General features: G+C 41.5%; 1 protein-coding gene across 3 annotated transcripts in view; it reads left to right on the top strand.

Annotated features, from left to right (window-relative positions):
• tafa5 (TAFA chemokine like family member 5) overlaps positions 1–17396 on the top strand; it is a 207570-nt gene that overhangs the window by 170202 nt on the left and 19972 nt on the right. For all 3 annotated transcript variants that reach the window (XR_008563088.2, XR_008563089.2, XM_015956754.3), the window contains exon 3: positions 7745–7872. Coding sequence is in view for 1 of the 3 variants with exons in the window: in XM_015956754.3 (XP_015812240.1) it covers positions 7745–7872 (128 nt within the window). In the remaining 2 variants the exon portion in view is untranslated. The remainder of the gene's footprint in view (positions 1–7744; positions 7873–17396) is intronic.

Genomic DNA, 17396 nt, shown 5'->3' with positions numbered 1-17396 from the left:
GAATGAGCTGTTAGTTGCATGGCAACAACCCCCACCACTGATTCCCATGTATTGGAGGCATTTACAGAACAAAGGTAAGTCGATGCTTTGTCTAGGTAAAGCCGGGCGTACACTGTGCGACTTTTTCACTTTTTTGAGCCGATTTTCCAGTCGTGCGAGAAGCCACGACATCGGGGCGAGTTTTGCGCCGAGCGGTCGTGTAGTGTACAGGGGGTTACGAGAGGCGATTAACACCACGTGACCAGCCGCCGATCAGCAGTCGTGAGGTCGCAGGGACTTCTGGTGTGTTTAATATTTCGCTCGTCCCTCGTGAGGGTATCGCACTGTTGAAGCGGCGCTGCGAGCAGCTGCGAGCAGCTACGATCCAAAAAGTATCAGAACCGCTCACGGCGCATGCGCGCGCAATCCTGCATCAACGCCGGCCGGTCGCTCGCTATTTCCCTAATAACACACGCTGTTCGTTTTTGTTTCTACACGTTTTTTTACTCACAAAGATTGTCAAGAAAGCGTGTTTGTCGTGTCGTGTTCATGTCAAATTAAACTGATCACAAAACACAGATTCACTTTCTTTATTTCGTTTTCCTCATCCAACCCCCATAAATCCCTGTGTGTCCTCCTGCAGCACTCCCGAAGAACAACAGGCAAGACAAAAAAGTCTGACGTGTTGAGTAAAAACTGCTATTTTTAGCACATTTTTAGGGCCGACGTGTTGCTACCAGACGTACAGTGTGAGCAGTCAGGTCGCATGCGAGAACTGGGTCGTACAGTGTGAGCACACGACTCGTGAGATCTGCTCTGCGAGGAAGTCGTACAGTTTGAGCTGAAGCTGAGTGCTACGAATGAAAAAGTCGCACAGTGTACGCCCAGCTTAAGTGAAATGATTGCGAGCTGAAGAGACAATTGTTGGAATGTGGTGAACTGATAGCCTAGTGAACTAGACCAAATTCTTGCTTTGCAAAGAATGGTCTAGGCATGCTCCATTGGAACCTCAGCAGCTCCTACCAGGACTCTGGCTGGCCAATCACAGCTCTCTAGAGGGGTTTCAAACACATAAAGAGCTGTGATTGGTCCATAATGGTGGGCCAATCATAGTGCTCTATCTGCTTAGTGAACAAATCACAGAGCTTTATCCGCTTTGTGGGCCAATCAGGGCACTCTATGTGCCTGGTGGGTGGGATGATGCAACAGAGTGAAACAAGAGTATGTCACATTCTTTGTCCAGTGGAATGCGGAGATCATTTGAAAGACAACGGTAGAACCCGCCCCACAACCGGGAGCCGTCAATGGAGCATGGCCAGACTAATTAATACATTTATTTAGTCTGGCTTGCCAGGCTAGTGAACTGAGCTTGTCCATCCACATACTTCCTGACACTGCTTAGAAAGAGAATGAGCAGTTAGTTTAGTTGCTTGGTGACAACCACCCACTGATCCCCATGTACTGGATGCATTCACAGAGCAAAGGTAAGTGAAATGATCGGGAGCTGTGTGTGTGTGTGTGTGTGTGTGTGTGTGTGTGTGTGTGTGTGTGTGTGTGTGTGTGTGTGTGTGTGTGTGTGTGTGTGTGTGTGTGTGTGTGTGTGTGTGTGTGTGTGTGTGTGTGTGTGCAGGGTTGGAGGGTCTCGCATAAGAAAGGGAGGGGCAGTGGGAACTGTGGGGTAAGGTCTCCTAACACAAAAGAGTTATCAATCCTAACTTGACGTAAAGTGGTGCAGATTGAATACATCAAAGCAGATCATCAATATACATCTTGACAAAAGGGGACTACAATCAATAACTTCATGCGTCATTACACAACAGTCATCAATCCATATCTTGACATATAGGGTCATTAAAGGTCATGTCACAAAAGGTCATAAAACAATACACCTGTCAAGTTTGACGTAAGGTGGTTTGGGGGAAAGGTCATAAAGTTCAAAGAACAATAGACCTGTCAAAAAGCTTGACGAAGGGTGGTTCCTTATACCTCTTCTGACTCTGAAAGGCGCTACACAAGTGTGGGTTATTTATCATTTTAATGTTAACATTTTTGCCATTAGCTTTGTTTGACAAAATGTTTTTCTAAAATCCTTTAATTTTTAGTTTTTTGTGTTAGAATAGAGCTACACATGGAGCTCCTAAAACAGAGCGTGTTCAGTTAGAGGCGTCTTCAGATCTGCTGCAACACAGACGGCTGGAACATCCCTGCTGACAGCTAGAACCAGCAACAGTCAGTCTTTGAAGAAACATCCGATTTCTCTTTAGGATTGATAAAGTATCTTTGACCTGAATTTAAAGTAAGTCGTAAAGCGTGTGCAGATAAAAGCAAACTTTATTTTTAGAAAACAGGAACGGCTCTCGTTCCGTTTTTTTTTTTTTTTGGGAGGTCCTTGTACTCAGCAGAACAAGCTGGAACCACAACATTTTACAAAGAACCACTTCATAAAGATGTGAATCTAACAGGTTAGACAGCTGACTTTAATCAGTCAAACAATTCATTACAGGCAGCCTCCTGACCTTCTGTTAATGGGAAAACTCTGCTTTGAGCTGCTGTAAGTTGGGGTGGTTATTGTCATTTTGTTACAAAGCCAGCAGGTCAAATCTCCATTAATCATCCTTCAAACCAACTGGAATTATGTTCTGTCAACTTGAAACGTCTGTGTGGCTCTCATTATTAAATCTCATCTGACACGAGTGTGATAACTTATCTCCCAACTGTCATCGCGGACGGAGCTGTTTCGTAGCGCTCACTGTCAAAAATGACATTTGTAACATATATGCAGACAATGGCACATGCACATGCAGCACTCATTCCTTCATTACTGATGTTTACCAGGCGCTGCTATACATCTTCATCAGCTGAGGGTCACCCCACTGGATGGCAATCCAGGAGCGAAATGAATAAGTGACCTTGCTGACAGCTTTCATAATAGGAATTCACAGTAACAGATTAAATAAGCACAAGAAGGGGGAAAAGAAGGCAGAAAACCCTTCCAGACCTTGGATTATTACGTCTGACTTTTTTTCCCTTTCACCTTTAGTCAGTATGCTTTCAATATGTTCTCTAATTTTCTCTTGTGCACTCTTGCTTCCCTTTTCCATTTACACAGGCCTGCTTTACATCTTCCGCCCTACACTGCACTCACCTCTTTGCAGATTTACATGAAATGAAAAATTTGCCTTTGAGAATGGCTTACTTTACATAACACACAAATTATACTTTAAAAATGAAGTCAATACAAACAACAACGTATAATACAAACTTCTGAAGATTAAATGGGGCATTTAAAAGAGAAATGAAAGGTTATTGGAAATAGTTTGGACTGGAAATGCGATGAGTGGGGGATGAGGCATGCAAATTGAGACAGTGAATATGATCACAGCAAACTGGATGGCCTTCTTGATTGCTGTTGAGTTGGAGTGGATGGTTGGGATTCGGTGTCAGAGCACCACTCCTTCCTCTTGATTGTGATTCCATCATCTGCGTAGAATAATGGGATAACCTAATGTCCCATGTACCATTGTAAAAAAATATGAACATTACCGGCAGACTTAAAAACAGCAGGAAGTAAGTTGTTATCATCTCTGAAATGTGTAAATTATAACATATACTATCAGCTCTTAAAGGGACATTATGGAAGTTTGACAGCCAAAACATGTATAGAAATAATAAATGTCTTCTTCATACATTCTCCTGCAATGCCCTGGTCCTGTAGAATGAGCCCTGGTATTTTTACTGTGATTGCCTGTTTTTCTGTAAAATCACAGAAAAAGAGAGATGCTCGGGTCGAGCAGGCTGCTTCATGCACGTTCACGCTCAGGCATAGCCCTCTGAACCGTTCTTTGAACATTGTTTCAGCTGTAAGACGTCTGGCTTTCGTGCTGAAGATTTGATTCTGGATGTGAACATAGTTGTTTTAAAGTTTCTTTTTTACATTAATGATATATTTTTTTACAGTAAGATGCCCAAATCTTTATTTGAGACTCGCCGAACGGCATTGAATTCACAGATAAAAAAGATGTGGGTTCAACTTTCATTTTGGAACAATTTTTCAAGCAAGGGAAGGGAATGATCTGAGCATGCAGGAGGTCTGACCCATCATAAACCTTTGTCGGCTGTGCTGAAGAGAAAGGTACAGAACCAAATTATTTAATTAATTAGCTGCACATTCTCCTGTCCTCCGGGCAACACACACACACACACACACACACACACACACACACACACACACACACACACACACACACACAAGGGACTGTCTTAGCTGTTATTTTCGTTAAGGAGTGTGCACATACAGCATGCATGCCTCGTGCACGAGCCTACTATTGAAGCTGCCGTTACGCTTTTGGCCTGAGGGGGCAATCGCGAGCATAAAAATTCAAAACTCCGTGAAGTCCCTTTAATAGTGTGAATTGATTTTTATAAAACTGCATTTACTCATGAAATGTTTGTGAAGTTACTAACTACCATTATTTCAGGCCAGAGATTAGATAGAGCACATTTTACATAGTAGATCTATATTTGAGAAACATAAAAAATGGGGATGCTTATCAAAGTTGGTTTCTAATTCAGTTGTCCATAACAAATGTCTTTGTGTCAACATTAGGACTTCTACTTCAGCAGCTCATCAAGCTGCAGAAGCCAGCTGCCTGCTGATTGAAATCAGGTGTGTTGAAACATGAAAAACGGTAAAACATGTGGGATAGTGGCCCTCGAGGACCAGGATTGCCCGCCCCTGACTTACAGCAAAAATCCAGAAGGCACCATCTAGAGCAGGGTTTCTCAACCCTGGTCATCAGCACCACCTCCTGTCCGGCATGTTTTCCCGGCCTCTGCTTCAGCACACCTGATTCACATATTTGCATCACCTCCTCAGGATGACATCAAGTGCTGCAGAAGCTTGTTAATCACTCATGTATTTAAGTCAGGTTTGCGGCAGCAGTGAAACTCTGGTCTTTGAATATTTAGTTGTTTGGGGGTTTTTTCAGCACATGCTTCCATAAATTACAAGCCCTACCAATCGGTTGACTGGTTAAGATCATTTTGACATGCTGGTGGTGACAAGTGGCACTAAACTAATTTGTCTAAATAAGCCCATAGAAGCCATACATTTTGGGGTTTCTAAAGGGTTTTAGAATATTTTGTACTGTAGTAATGTTATTAATCCCGAGTAACAAGTCACTCTATAATACTGCTTGGTCCCTTTACATACTTCTGTATGTACCTTTTACTGTACTTGTCCCTGTACTTCCATGATAGGTAGCCCTCTAAGTACCGGGCTGTATTATGTATTGTTACCATCAACTGTAAGTATCATGTCAGCAAAAGCCACCAACCAATAAAAATGCTTTGCTATGGTGTCAGATTTAAAGCTCTCCAGGCTCACGTTAGAGGTCTTATCCGAGCAACACGGGGATGCACATTTTACAGGTTGATTGCTGTACACATATTGTTTATTGTGAACTGATAATAACTCTGAGTTTCATGGTTGCCAATGATTTGTATGTAAGGTTATGACTGCAGCTGAAGGTGCCCTTAGAGCAAATTTATTGATTTGAAATGAACACAATTCTCTCAGGTTGTATAAGAGAACCAGAAGAGTATAATGTGCACAGACTAATATGAATGGAAATGTGTGTATCATCCTTTCCTGTATCAGTTATGGCCCCCTGCATCATTTAACATGTTTGTCTTCTTGTACCACTGACTTTTGAACACCTTAACACAGCACAAGTTTTTGTTCTGTGATCAAATATATTTAGAGGATGTTTCTTATTATCGCTCAAACAAAAGCACCTCATTATGCCACATACGGGACATAATGACCCTTGAATTTGCTTCCTCTTCTAATGGTTTTGTGCCCTGCAGCTCTAATTTCCATGAACCCTGTTGAGCTTTTGCAGAACAAAATGATAATGTTTGTTTACAATGAAATCTCCTTGGGGGAGCCTTTAATGTCCCCCAACTTGTTTGAAGATTCTTTTCATATTTGGTGTTCTCAGCCATCTAAACTTACTGTGTAAGGTTTCTGATTATTGATGATTTTTGCTCTCGTAGCCTGTAATTCACTGCTGGTGAGCCCTCGAAATAACGGATAGCGGCGTTGCGTCCGTCCGGAGAAGTATAAAATAGGCTTTAACCTGCCTTACCTGAAGATGGTGGTTGGAGGGACTAGTGGCGCAAGTGATCAGCAGTCTTGCTTCTGTCAATGCACCCCAGGGCAGCTGTGGCTGCATTGCAGGTCATCACCACTAGTGTGTGCATGTGTGCGTGTGAATGGGTGAATGACTGTGTTGTGCAGTGCCTTGGGAGGTTGTAGAATTCGCTATAGGCGTTATACAAATACAGGCCATTTAGCATTTATCCTCCCAAACCCTGGCCATTCTCCACTGACCTCTAACATCAACAAGACATTTCACTCCCTGTACGTTTCTCTTATTTTCAGACTACACTCAATAAAGATAGTTGTAGGTGAAAATCCCAGGAGATCAGCAGTTTCTGAAATACTCAGACCAACCCAACAGCCAACTACCATGCCAAGTTCAGAGTTACCCAAATACTCAGTCTGATATCCAGTATGCTGTTTTCTCCAGGTCTAGATGCCTAAACACACTTAGTTGTGATTAGCGTTTTATGTAAAAGTGTTTACAAGAATATGAACAAGTGTACAAAATAAAGGGTATTCAGTAATACTCCAAATAATTGCTTGAAAGCATTGTACCATTAACACGCTTGGATTCATTTTGTGTGGCAATGATGAGGCAGACATGAATCCAAATCTAATGCCTTCATACAAAATGTCAGGATTTTCACTTCATGCACTCTGCCTGCAGTAAGACGATGATCTGCAGAATAAAAGCTCTGTGCACAAATGCCTGGCAGTCTCCAGATATCAACAACAGCGGCTGGCAGTGAGAACAAAAACTTGGTGCAATGATACTAAAACTTTTTATCTCACATTTTGGACACAAGCTTGTCTCCAGAGTAAAACATTTCTATTATATATATATATATATATATATATATATATATATATATATACACACACACACACACACACACACACACACACACACACACACACACACACACACATTTGCAGCGAAAAACACACAAAACCCGTCTTTATTTTTACTTTGTTTGCATTTGAACACTTTGGCTCCTGTATCTTCTGATTTATTTGCACTTGAGTTGAATCTTAATATTTAGTTACGTATATCCAAAAAAACAAAACCAAAGATAAATAATTAGTGAAGCTAAAAAATGCAACAACGTTGCTTCAACGTCACTTGAGTTTGATCCAACAAAAATGCGTTTTAGCTGTCAGGGTGTTTGTCTGTGTTGTCATTATGTCTCAGCCTATAATGAAAGTGTGTGTAATAGGCTGAAGCCTGAGGCTCTTCGGGGAATGTAGAAACTCAAACTGTTGTAACTGGAGTATAGAATGTCAAGATAGCGGGGGAGGAAGAGATAAACTACTCACACACAAAAAGAATGTTGTTTTGACGAAGTGGTTAGGATATATCGATTGTCCCAGATTGCTCAAATACATTTTACAGAGTGACTTTTGTTTTCCCCTGGCGGTAGAAGCTTATGTGCTCACGTTTCCAGATGTTTCTCCCTGCTAAAATGTGCAGATAACAAAACCCTTTGATTGTTTTTATCTGACCCAATTTTTTGTTGGCTTCTCTCTCGACACTTCTCTTTCTTTTTTTCCCCGTTTTCTTTCTCCTCTCTAACTGTCCTCACTCTGTTTCCTCCGCAGCTGGCATTGTTCGAAAAAAGCAGTGGTGTGAGATGGTTCCGTGTTTGGAGGATGAAGGCTGTGACCTGTTAGTCAATAAATCTGGATGGACTTGTACGCAGCCCGGAGGCCGAGTCAAAACCACCACGGTGAGTTCAGCCTCTCACTTGAACCCCCAGGTAAAACAAGCAACTCACAAAGCTAGTTCACAAAAGAAAGTCAGTGATGGACTCAGTTCATATGATGCATCTTGTATATTTTTGAATTAATTTAATTATGATTGAAAAGTTTAACTTGCCCCCCCACGCCCCACCCCCCACCCCCACCCCCACCCCCAAAGCATCCTGGTATGTTGCAGGTCTTAGCTTAACCCTTTAACTTCTGCACGAAGAAAATGAGAAAAAAATTTGTTTTTTTAAGAATTTTTCATCCAATATGAGCTGTAAGGGGTTATCATAGAATGCAATAATTATGATAATGGTATAATAATACTGGAAACAATGTTTAATTTTTCATGTTAACATCTCCATAGATTTTAGAAAAAGTTAATTTAGTATAGTTATAGTATAGCTTTCACGTTTAAGTGCATGCTACAATAAAATATAAGAACTAACATTTCATCTACCTGTGAATCAGAGTTAAAGCTTCTTTCCGCATTATTTCTTATCCGATGGCACCATCTAGTGGCTGACAAGCATATCACACTCCTTCCGTTTTTTTAAGATGGCGACTTCACGTTTCTGTTCATAAATGTGCTTCTGTAGCTGACAAACAGCTAAAACACGTTGTTTTACGAGTATTATTCTCATGTCATGTTGTGTTGTCATATATTTATGTTTTAGAGACTTGCTTGTTCATGAAAGGTTCATCAACTCTGCATCAGCCGAGGTATTCCTTAAATTTGAAGCAAGTAAGCGGTAATCTAATGCTATTGGTTAGTTCTGATCAGCGCTCAGTTTCCTATTGCACGGAGCTCTGCGAGGCAGGGGGCGTGCGTTGCAAAAAAACAGAGAACAAAGACGTATTGCTTACATTATATCACAGTGCATGATGAGATAATCACTTTTACGGATTTCTGGCAAACCATACATAATTTCTGAAAGGGGAAAACTCCGGAAAGATACTTTAATTCAGCTGGTAACAAAGCAATGCATGTTAGCATTTTTTTTAATAATTAATAAAAGTAATTAGACTAATACCAATTTTTTTCTATTAAAGCTTTTATTATTTTTGGAGCAGATTTCAGTGTTTGTGATTTACTGCATGGCTGTGTCAGTAACCAGTAAAATCCACAATAGATTGTTTGAATTCTAAATCCTGAAATAGATTAATTTATTCTTTTTGTGTTTATCAGAGTCCAAGTGAAAGACAGAATACAGCTGAATAAAGCTCCCTGTTGCTGTTACTTATGGCTCTCCTTCATGCACCATTCCCAGCTGCCCCCATGCTTTTACTCACATCTGTGTTCACACCAGCCACACTGCTAGCACTTCAGTAGAAGAAAACAAGCTAGCATTCATTCAGAAAATGCTTCTTCTCTCCTACCTTCTTCATCTTCACAAACTCTACAAACTGTATGTCTTTGTTTACTCACTCATCAGCAGCAATTAGTTTAAATTAGAGACTCTTAATGGTGATGATGGCAGCAGATGGGAGCTGCAGCTTGTGTTGGTTGAGATGCCGCCCAATCATTCATTCATTCATTCATTCATTCATTCATTCATTCATTCATTCACACCCACTTATCGAAGCCTCCTCTTGTCGTGAACATTTTTTAACCTGAACCCAAAAACAAAGTGGTCTCTCGGCTGTCTTAAGTAGCTATTTGATAGGCCTCAGTTGTAAATACAAACACACACACACACACACACACACACACGCACACACACACACACACACACACACACAGCTCATCTTTGAGTGTCATTGAGAAGTGTTGCGATATCAGCAGACTAACTTTTCTAATGTCTTGTCAGTCAAACACGTCCAAATACATAAACGCTAACTGGTTACACTAGAATAATTGCTTTTTCTTTTTTAATATGTTGATAGCTTTGATATAGCTAATATTTCAGAAACAGCTGTTCTATTGGGACAGGGTTTATGTAGATGTGTCAAAATCCAGCAGGCTGTAGTTGGGCGAACAAAACTGTTAGGTTGGCATGAGAGGCAGTGACACCCCCAAGGGGTAGCCAGAGGTGGCCATGGCCACCCATGGAAAATTGGAGCATGGGCAACAGCAGCTCAATTATGCATTCATTATAACTAAGGTCTGTTTAATAGTATCTCTTGAACACAACATGTTGAATCTTGAAGCAGATGGACTCCAGCAGCAGAAAACCACCACAGGAGTGGCTCCTGTCAGCTAAGAACAGGAAACTGAAGCTACAACAAACACAAGATCAAGCTCAGTCATCTTTACTTATTTCTTGAACATAATGTTAACATGTCACTGGACTCCAACAGCCTCTACAGTCATCACATCTCAATGCAGTCCCAAATGTTTGGAGGATGGTGGATCAAGAACTTCCCATTATGGATGTGTGGCTGATAAACCTGCAGGAACTGCATGGTGCTCTTGTGTCCATATGGACCCGAGTCTCAGAAGAATGCTGCCAGCATCTTGTTGAATCTATTCCATAAATGATTAAGGAGAAGAAAAGATATTTTATATAGCGCTTCTCAAGATAAAACTTGCGAGGCGCTTGAGGCAGTCTTGAAGACAGAAGTGGGTCTGACCTGGTTCTGGCAAGGTTTACAGAACAAACGTGCTGTGAGTGAGTTTAGTTAAAAGAGACGATACAAAACATGAAAAAGACATATTAAAACCTGGATGATTCACCATCACTCAACTGTTCTGTCCTCAGTAAATAATGAAAAACTATTGTGCTTTGGGAGGATGGACACAGCTGTGGTAAGCTATATTATAACTACAGCTGCCCAAGAGAGAGGTTACCATTTAATCAATGCCACCCAGCCCACTGACAATCACCGGAGTTGGGTGAAGTGTATCAGCAAAGGACAAAAACTCAGACTGTCAGAGCAGTGCCATGCTGTAGTTCTTTTTTAAAAACACAGAACAGTTTTGTTACCCGTTTTCCCGCTATGTTTCGTTTGCGGCTGCAAACTTCCTCAGGCTGACGCTGATGGTGGCGTCACTTCCTTCTCTGTTTATCCGCGGGCAGCAGAGGACAGTGTCGCCCTCTGCTGCCCTCTCTTCCCTCTCCGACAATGCAGTCCCACGTCAGAGCGGTGGTTTGAACCAGAAGTCCACCGGTTACAAGCTCCCGTTTAACAACCATGTCACTTGTGACATGTCACTTTCCACTTTTGTGTAAAAAATACCTGAATAGATTGTTTATAGAGGAAATGTTGTGCAAAACTGTTTTAATTTGCCTAAAAAGGATACGTTTCCAGATTGTGTTTGAAAGGCTAATGGATCCAGCTGTGTGTGTGTTCTTGACATGCTTTGTCTCGGTGTGTGTTTGCATATTCATAATGGCAAACATGTGTCCCCGCTCTCCAGCAGACAGCGGCCCTGTAAGCGTTGGCCTACATGTACACTTCATTTCCTGCTCAAGATGTCAGTCACCATAGCTCTCAGGCGCTTATGCTGACACCATGCAGGATATGACAGGTATTGCTTGCTCGCTTCATTGGCTACTTTAAACGTGGTGACAGCTAGTCAAATGGCTGGACAGCTACGTGCACTCGTCTGTGCCGGTTCGGGAGTCTATATGTGTGTTTAAGCAGCTCTCACTCAAAGCTTGTACACTGCAAATTATCTGGCTCTTGCCAATATTTAAAATCTTATTTTTAGACGTGCCGGGTAAGTTGGCTTGTTTTAAAAATAATTTACTAGTTTTTAATACTTGATTTTAGATAGTAATCTTAAATTAAGGAAAATCCTACAATTTTGTCTACAATAGTAAATAAATCCTAGAAATGAAAAGAACTAATCATAAAATAACATACAATAGGTCTCTCAACAGAGATTCATCAAAATATAACTAGTTTCAAGACGCAATGACAAATTAAATTTGCTTGATTTAGGAAACACCTGAAGCATCTGTCAAACATGATTTATTCTTGATATGGGATTTTCTACATGAATACATATGAATGATAGATGGATGATGAACCACAAAACTAAAGGAGGATTTGGGACTGCTTGTCATAGGTTGGGTAGATAACCTAAAAATGCCAACGTCTTTTGAAGGTTAAGGATGATTTATCTCAACTACAAAAACCCCTTTTCTGCTGATCCAAGGGAGAATACCCCTCCACACACACATAACAAAACAACTGACTCCCCAACTTCCTTCTCTTTCTACTTTGAACAAACAGCCTCTTAAACTCAAACCTGAGGCCAACGCAGCGTTGGTTCAGAATGACTGGCGGCGTTGCACAGTCCAGTGAGCATGTCCGACCTGTCTGTCAGGTGCTTCCACGGAAACGTCAGCGCTGACAAACAGACACATCCCGTAGGGCGTTTGACTAAGCCAAGTTAGATTGACTCAGTTCCATAACCCCATAAGGAGCTGTTCTGGACAAATGTCAGGAGGCAGTGTGTGTGTGTGTGTGTGTGTGTTGGGCAAAATGTTTAAGAAGTGGTGTTTTCTCTTTTGATTGTTGTTCAGGATGACCTCTTCTCTACCTTTGCTTGCAAGTCAGCTGAGTTAGACGGATTAGATGTGTGCTGCTTGTCCTCGCTCAACCTACAGAATGTCACTCAGCTACTGTTCTGGGAGCTCCTGGGTAAAAATAACTTCCTTGCATAGTTGTTTTCACCCCGCTTGACTCTGTTTCACTTCACCATGCAGTCCTTTTATTTGCTCCCTCCCTTCTTCTCGTCTCCCCCTTGTCTCTCCTCCTGCCTATCCCCCACTGAAGCATTTATCTTTGTCTGACCCTGCTTTGGAGCACACACTGTTTTGCCTGTCAATAAAAAATACAGTATAGATTTGTCCAAGGCCACGCTCCAGATGAAGCATATGAAGATTGATACATGGATGTGTTACGGCTGACAGTGATGCTCTGAATGAGGGCACTTTTAGAAGCGGTTTACAGTAGCCACAGCTTCAAAGGGACAGCCCTTAACTCATTCACTGCCAGCCGTTTCCTGATCGATAACGGCCTTCGCTGCCAGCGTTTCTCACCGATTTTACTGTTTTTTTAAGAGTCACAAAACGTTGCGCGCTAGGATGATGTCGACGCCAAAACAACCAAAACAAAGAGGGGACTCTCCTCTTACATCAGGAAGAATCCGCGCGTTTTGAGCGTTATCCGTTCTTTCATAATCCGTTGTCGAATTGTGATGGGCAGACACTTTTCCGTTTCGCGCCTCACTTTTTTTTACAGGAACGGCCCAAAGCGATCTCCTAACACATGGATGTTCTGCTTCCTGATCACGTAATGTGTGACGTATGCGGATGAAGATCGGCTTCAGGGCTGAGATGTTTGTTCTCTCAGCGCGGGGGCTCGTTCCGATGCTCAAACAGTAAAAAAATACAAATGACGGCTTTAGTCGTCATTGGCAGTGAATGAGTTAAGCAGATGTAGAAGCAACCTTCTCCTCTAAATAGCTGATTTTTCCATATTGTAAAAGGTCTACTCCATTGTGATTTGCACCTCAGTTACCCATCTCACGCTTTTTTGTGACTCATTAGCAGACCGAATGCTCAATTTTAAAGGGAAAGCTCAGATGTTTTGTGGGACGATGTTTTGAACAATTATCTAATCCAATAGCTGTAGGTGGCTTTATTTTACAGTTTTATGCTTGAGGAAATATTGTTATTCCAGAGGAAGGGTCTCAGAAGTATTTCTTCATACTGAGGCCACTCAGTGAGCTGTCTACAACAGGGAAGACAGATCATAACCTCTCTACTCAGGCTGCGTGGTGGCACAGTTGGTCTCTGTGGCCTCACAGCAAGGAGGCTGCCGATTGGCCTTTATGCAGAGTTACCGTGTTCTCCCCATTTATGTGTCTTTTCTGCTGCTACTCTGGTTTCCTCCCACTGATCAAAATAACTCTACTGCTAGGTTGATTGGCCCCTAAGGGTGAGTGAGTGTATGAGTGGTTGTTTGTGTATGTAGCCCAGTGACGGACTAGAGAAATGTCCAGGATGTCCCTAGTCTTTTATTCTGCCTACCAGTTCCCCCAACCCTACTGAGGACAAAAAGTGGTTCAATTAAAAAGTGAGTGAGAAACCTTCCACAGAACATCTGAAGTGTCCTTTTAAAGGGACTATGCAACTTTTTCAGACTTGTAAATCATTTTCTTGAGCCATTATGTGCTAAAAGACCCTTTACAGAGTTAATGAAATGTCACTTAGACCAGTGTTGGGCAAGTTACTTCAAAACTGTAATGCATTATTTATTACTTGTTACCCTCATTTTAAAGTAATTCATTACATTACAATATTACTGATTTTTAAATGTAAGGCATTACACTACTTTTGCATTACTCTAAGTTACTTTCACCAAAACAACTTCAGTATGAATCTGGTAATGTGACGCTCAGTGAGCTCATGACATATATGTGGGAAGTGATGTGGTGTCTGAGCTAGGATTGCTGTTAAAACAGTCAGATATAATAACAGTGCTTTAAAATGATTGTTTATTAAATAAAAGCAACAACAATCTGTACTCTCAGCACGCTGCCATCTTATAGGGCCATCTGAGCAGGGAGTGAGGTGGTGGGGGCTCCAAGCCTATATTTGCCTTGGTCCCCAAATGCCTTGATACGGCCCTGGATGTGGGACTGACTTCTGGGGTGATCTGATTCTATCACACGTATAAATATTAAATGCTTATATAGTATTGCTTTTCACTGGTACAAATGTGTATTGGGGATAAATCTACCTACTTTTTTCTTGATTTTATTTGAATAATATCCTGCCCTTTCTCTCTCTAACCTTCCTGCATGCTGCATGTTTTCTCCATCTTCCAGAAAAACTGTAAACTAGATTTCCTACTTTCTAACTAATCAGCCAAAGGGATCTACCGAACGCACAAAAAAAAAAAAGCTTGATATGCGCTGCGCTCCAGCAGCGATGAGTTGAAATCACCGTGGCACAGATTATGAACTCAGCTGAAAAGTACGTGAAGTACCAGAGAATATGGGCTGATATAAACAATCGCAAACGAATGACTTTGTTTTGGTGGAGCGATTTTGTGAATGTAACAGCGGCCGCGCGCATGACTCAGCTGGAGTATTTGAGCCATTACCGCTGCGTCCTCTCTGCTAATAGAATGCCCACAAAGTTGAGTCCATAAATGACGTCATATATGTGGATACTGGATCTTTTTACAGGCTTCCCGCAATTTGAATTTTTAGGAAACCCACGTCTTGATTCTGGGTTTAAAAATGCATTGTAATTACGGCGTTACTGACAATTATACCGAGTAAATATTACAATTTTCTTTCCCTGTAATGTCTTACATTACCACATTACAGCAAGAAGCAATGCATTACAGTAATTAATTACTTTTGTACCGCGTTACTCCCAACACTGACTAAGACCTCTACCATCATCTGTGGCCAGAATACCGCATTTGCAACTTCACCGTGCCGGTCCGGTCCGTTGAACCTTTAAAAAAAACTGAGCTGACATACCTGGTGCTGCAGCCTGGTTCCAGCATGTTTTCTGCATGTTTTAGATTATGAACACAGCTGATCCATTTAGTTTAGTAATTACCCACTTGTGTAGAAATGAATGAAGGCTGGAGAGATATTTCAGCTGTTAGATTAAGGTTTTAAAAAGACAATGCAGAGTGAGGAGATTCTTTGGTTCTACTAAACTGACTCTAGGGGGTGCCAAAAGCAAGCCAAAATCGCCTCGTCTCAAGGTATAATCTGCTTTAATTGCTACTGAATAGTGTGTGTGTGTGTGTGTGTGTGGGGGGGGGGGGGTGCAAATGCAGAAAGGAAACATTTGAATTTTGCATGTTCTTTATACACAAGTGCACATGTCCACATGTGATCTCATGAACATGAAGGAATTGTTACAAAATCACACAGGAAACATTTCTGTTTTCAGCTCTTCAGCTGTGAAAGTCCGACTAATATTAACAAAAATACCTGTTTGGAGGATACATCAGTTTAATTGTTGTGTAATTTTCCTTTGCCTGATAACCAGATCACGTCGGCTGTTCTGAAATGTATTTTTACTCATGAAAAGACGAAATCTAGACAAGGAAAGACTACTGATAACCCATGATGCATTGCGGCCGGTTTCTCTACCCACTGAGCATCATCTCCTCCTCAGCCTGAGCAGTAGGATCATAAACATTCACTGTGCCTCCTGGAACCATATGCGGGAATGTAGTTTCTCGGTCTTAAGTTGAAGTGTGATCGTCCCACATTAGGCAGCTCATAAATGAAAGCTAAAATAACTATTTTATTTTAATGCATTTGGCTAGCAAATTAAATTGCATTGAATTAAACAGCTGTGATAACACACAGAGCTGTAGGCTCACTCTCCACAGTCACATAAAGTAAAGGTTCTCTTTGGGAGTCATGAAGATGGATAGAATCAGGAATGACTCCACCAGAGGGACAGATTGAGATGGTTTGAATATGTCCAGAGGAGAGACGATGATTACATCTGTAGAAGGATGCTGAGGGTAGAGACACCAGGCAGGAGGCTGAGGAAGACCAAGGAGGAATTTTATGGATGTGGTAAAAGAGGATATGTGTGATTGGTGTGAGAGTAGAGGATGCAGAAGATGTGACTAAATGGAGACAGATGATTATAGAGCAGATTTTCTTCCTGGTCTGAAGGTTTCCTGAAGGCTTCTTTGTGTTTTGGGGCCCATTTTTGTAGGTTTTTCTCCATAAACTCAACTTACATCATGATTTGATTTGAGCTTAATTAGAAATCTAATAAAGAGTGGCAATTGTTGCAATATTAGCACTCGTGAGAAGGGGCACATTAAAAATATTGAGGGTGTATGTTTTATTAAAGGTGTTGTACACTTGTTTAATCAATGCATTTGCAGTGGTCTTTATTAGGAATGAATGCCTTGGTTTCGTAGTTGCAGATGTGCCTGACGGGAGGTTTTGGAGTCTTATTTCCTGATCTTTCTCCTCTGATTACCTAACAGCAATGCGACCTACCACTGACTCCATTTGCTCTACATCGTTGATGTTTTACCTCCACAAATAACACAAGCCTGGGGGAGTTCTGCTGTGTGGTGGAGTTGCTAACGCTAACTGTTAACTTCTGCTAGCCAACACGTTCTCTGTTCTCTCTTTGACGCTAAATTAACAACAGCCTTCCCCGTCGCGAGCCAAAATGGATGAGCCCATGAATGCTAATTTTCAGTGTGACATAGATCTGTGCGGCTTTTCTTATCTGAGCATTTTATTTTCTATCAGCAGCTTTAAAGAAAAAAATTCTGGAGTGCATGAATATACTCTAAATGTATTTAAGTACATATTGAGATTGACAACTAGAAGTTTCTACTCTAAATACGTTCCCTTCATGATGCTGAATTATGTAAATATACCTTTTGTCACCCTTACAAATTTTCAAGCTTTCCATTTACGTTATGTAGTCTCAGCAGTCTCCCTGTCTCAGAGAAAGGCTGACTCCCCACTATCTCCAGAGAGGAGGACGCTTTGTTGTGCCCTCCGCCGTTTTCGACTGGCAGGTGAAACACTGAGAAG

The sequence above is a fragment of the Nothobranchius furzeri genome, chromosome 1 (genome assembly GCF_043380555.1).
Source record: "Nothobranchius furzeri strain GRZ-AD chromosome 1, NfurGRZ-RIMD1, whole genome shotgun sequence".
NCBI classification, from domain to species: Eukaryota; Metazoa; Chordata; class Actinopteri; order Cyprinodontiformes; family Nothobranchiidae; genus Nothobranchius; species Nothobranchius furzeri.
The sequence above is the reverse complement of the archived record's forward strand: the minus strand, read 5'-3'. Positions and strand labels throughout refer to the sequence as shown.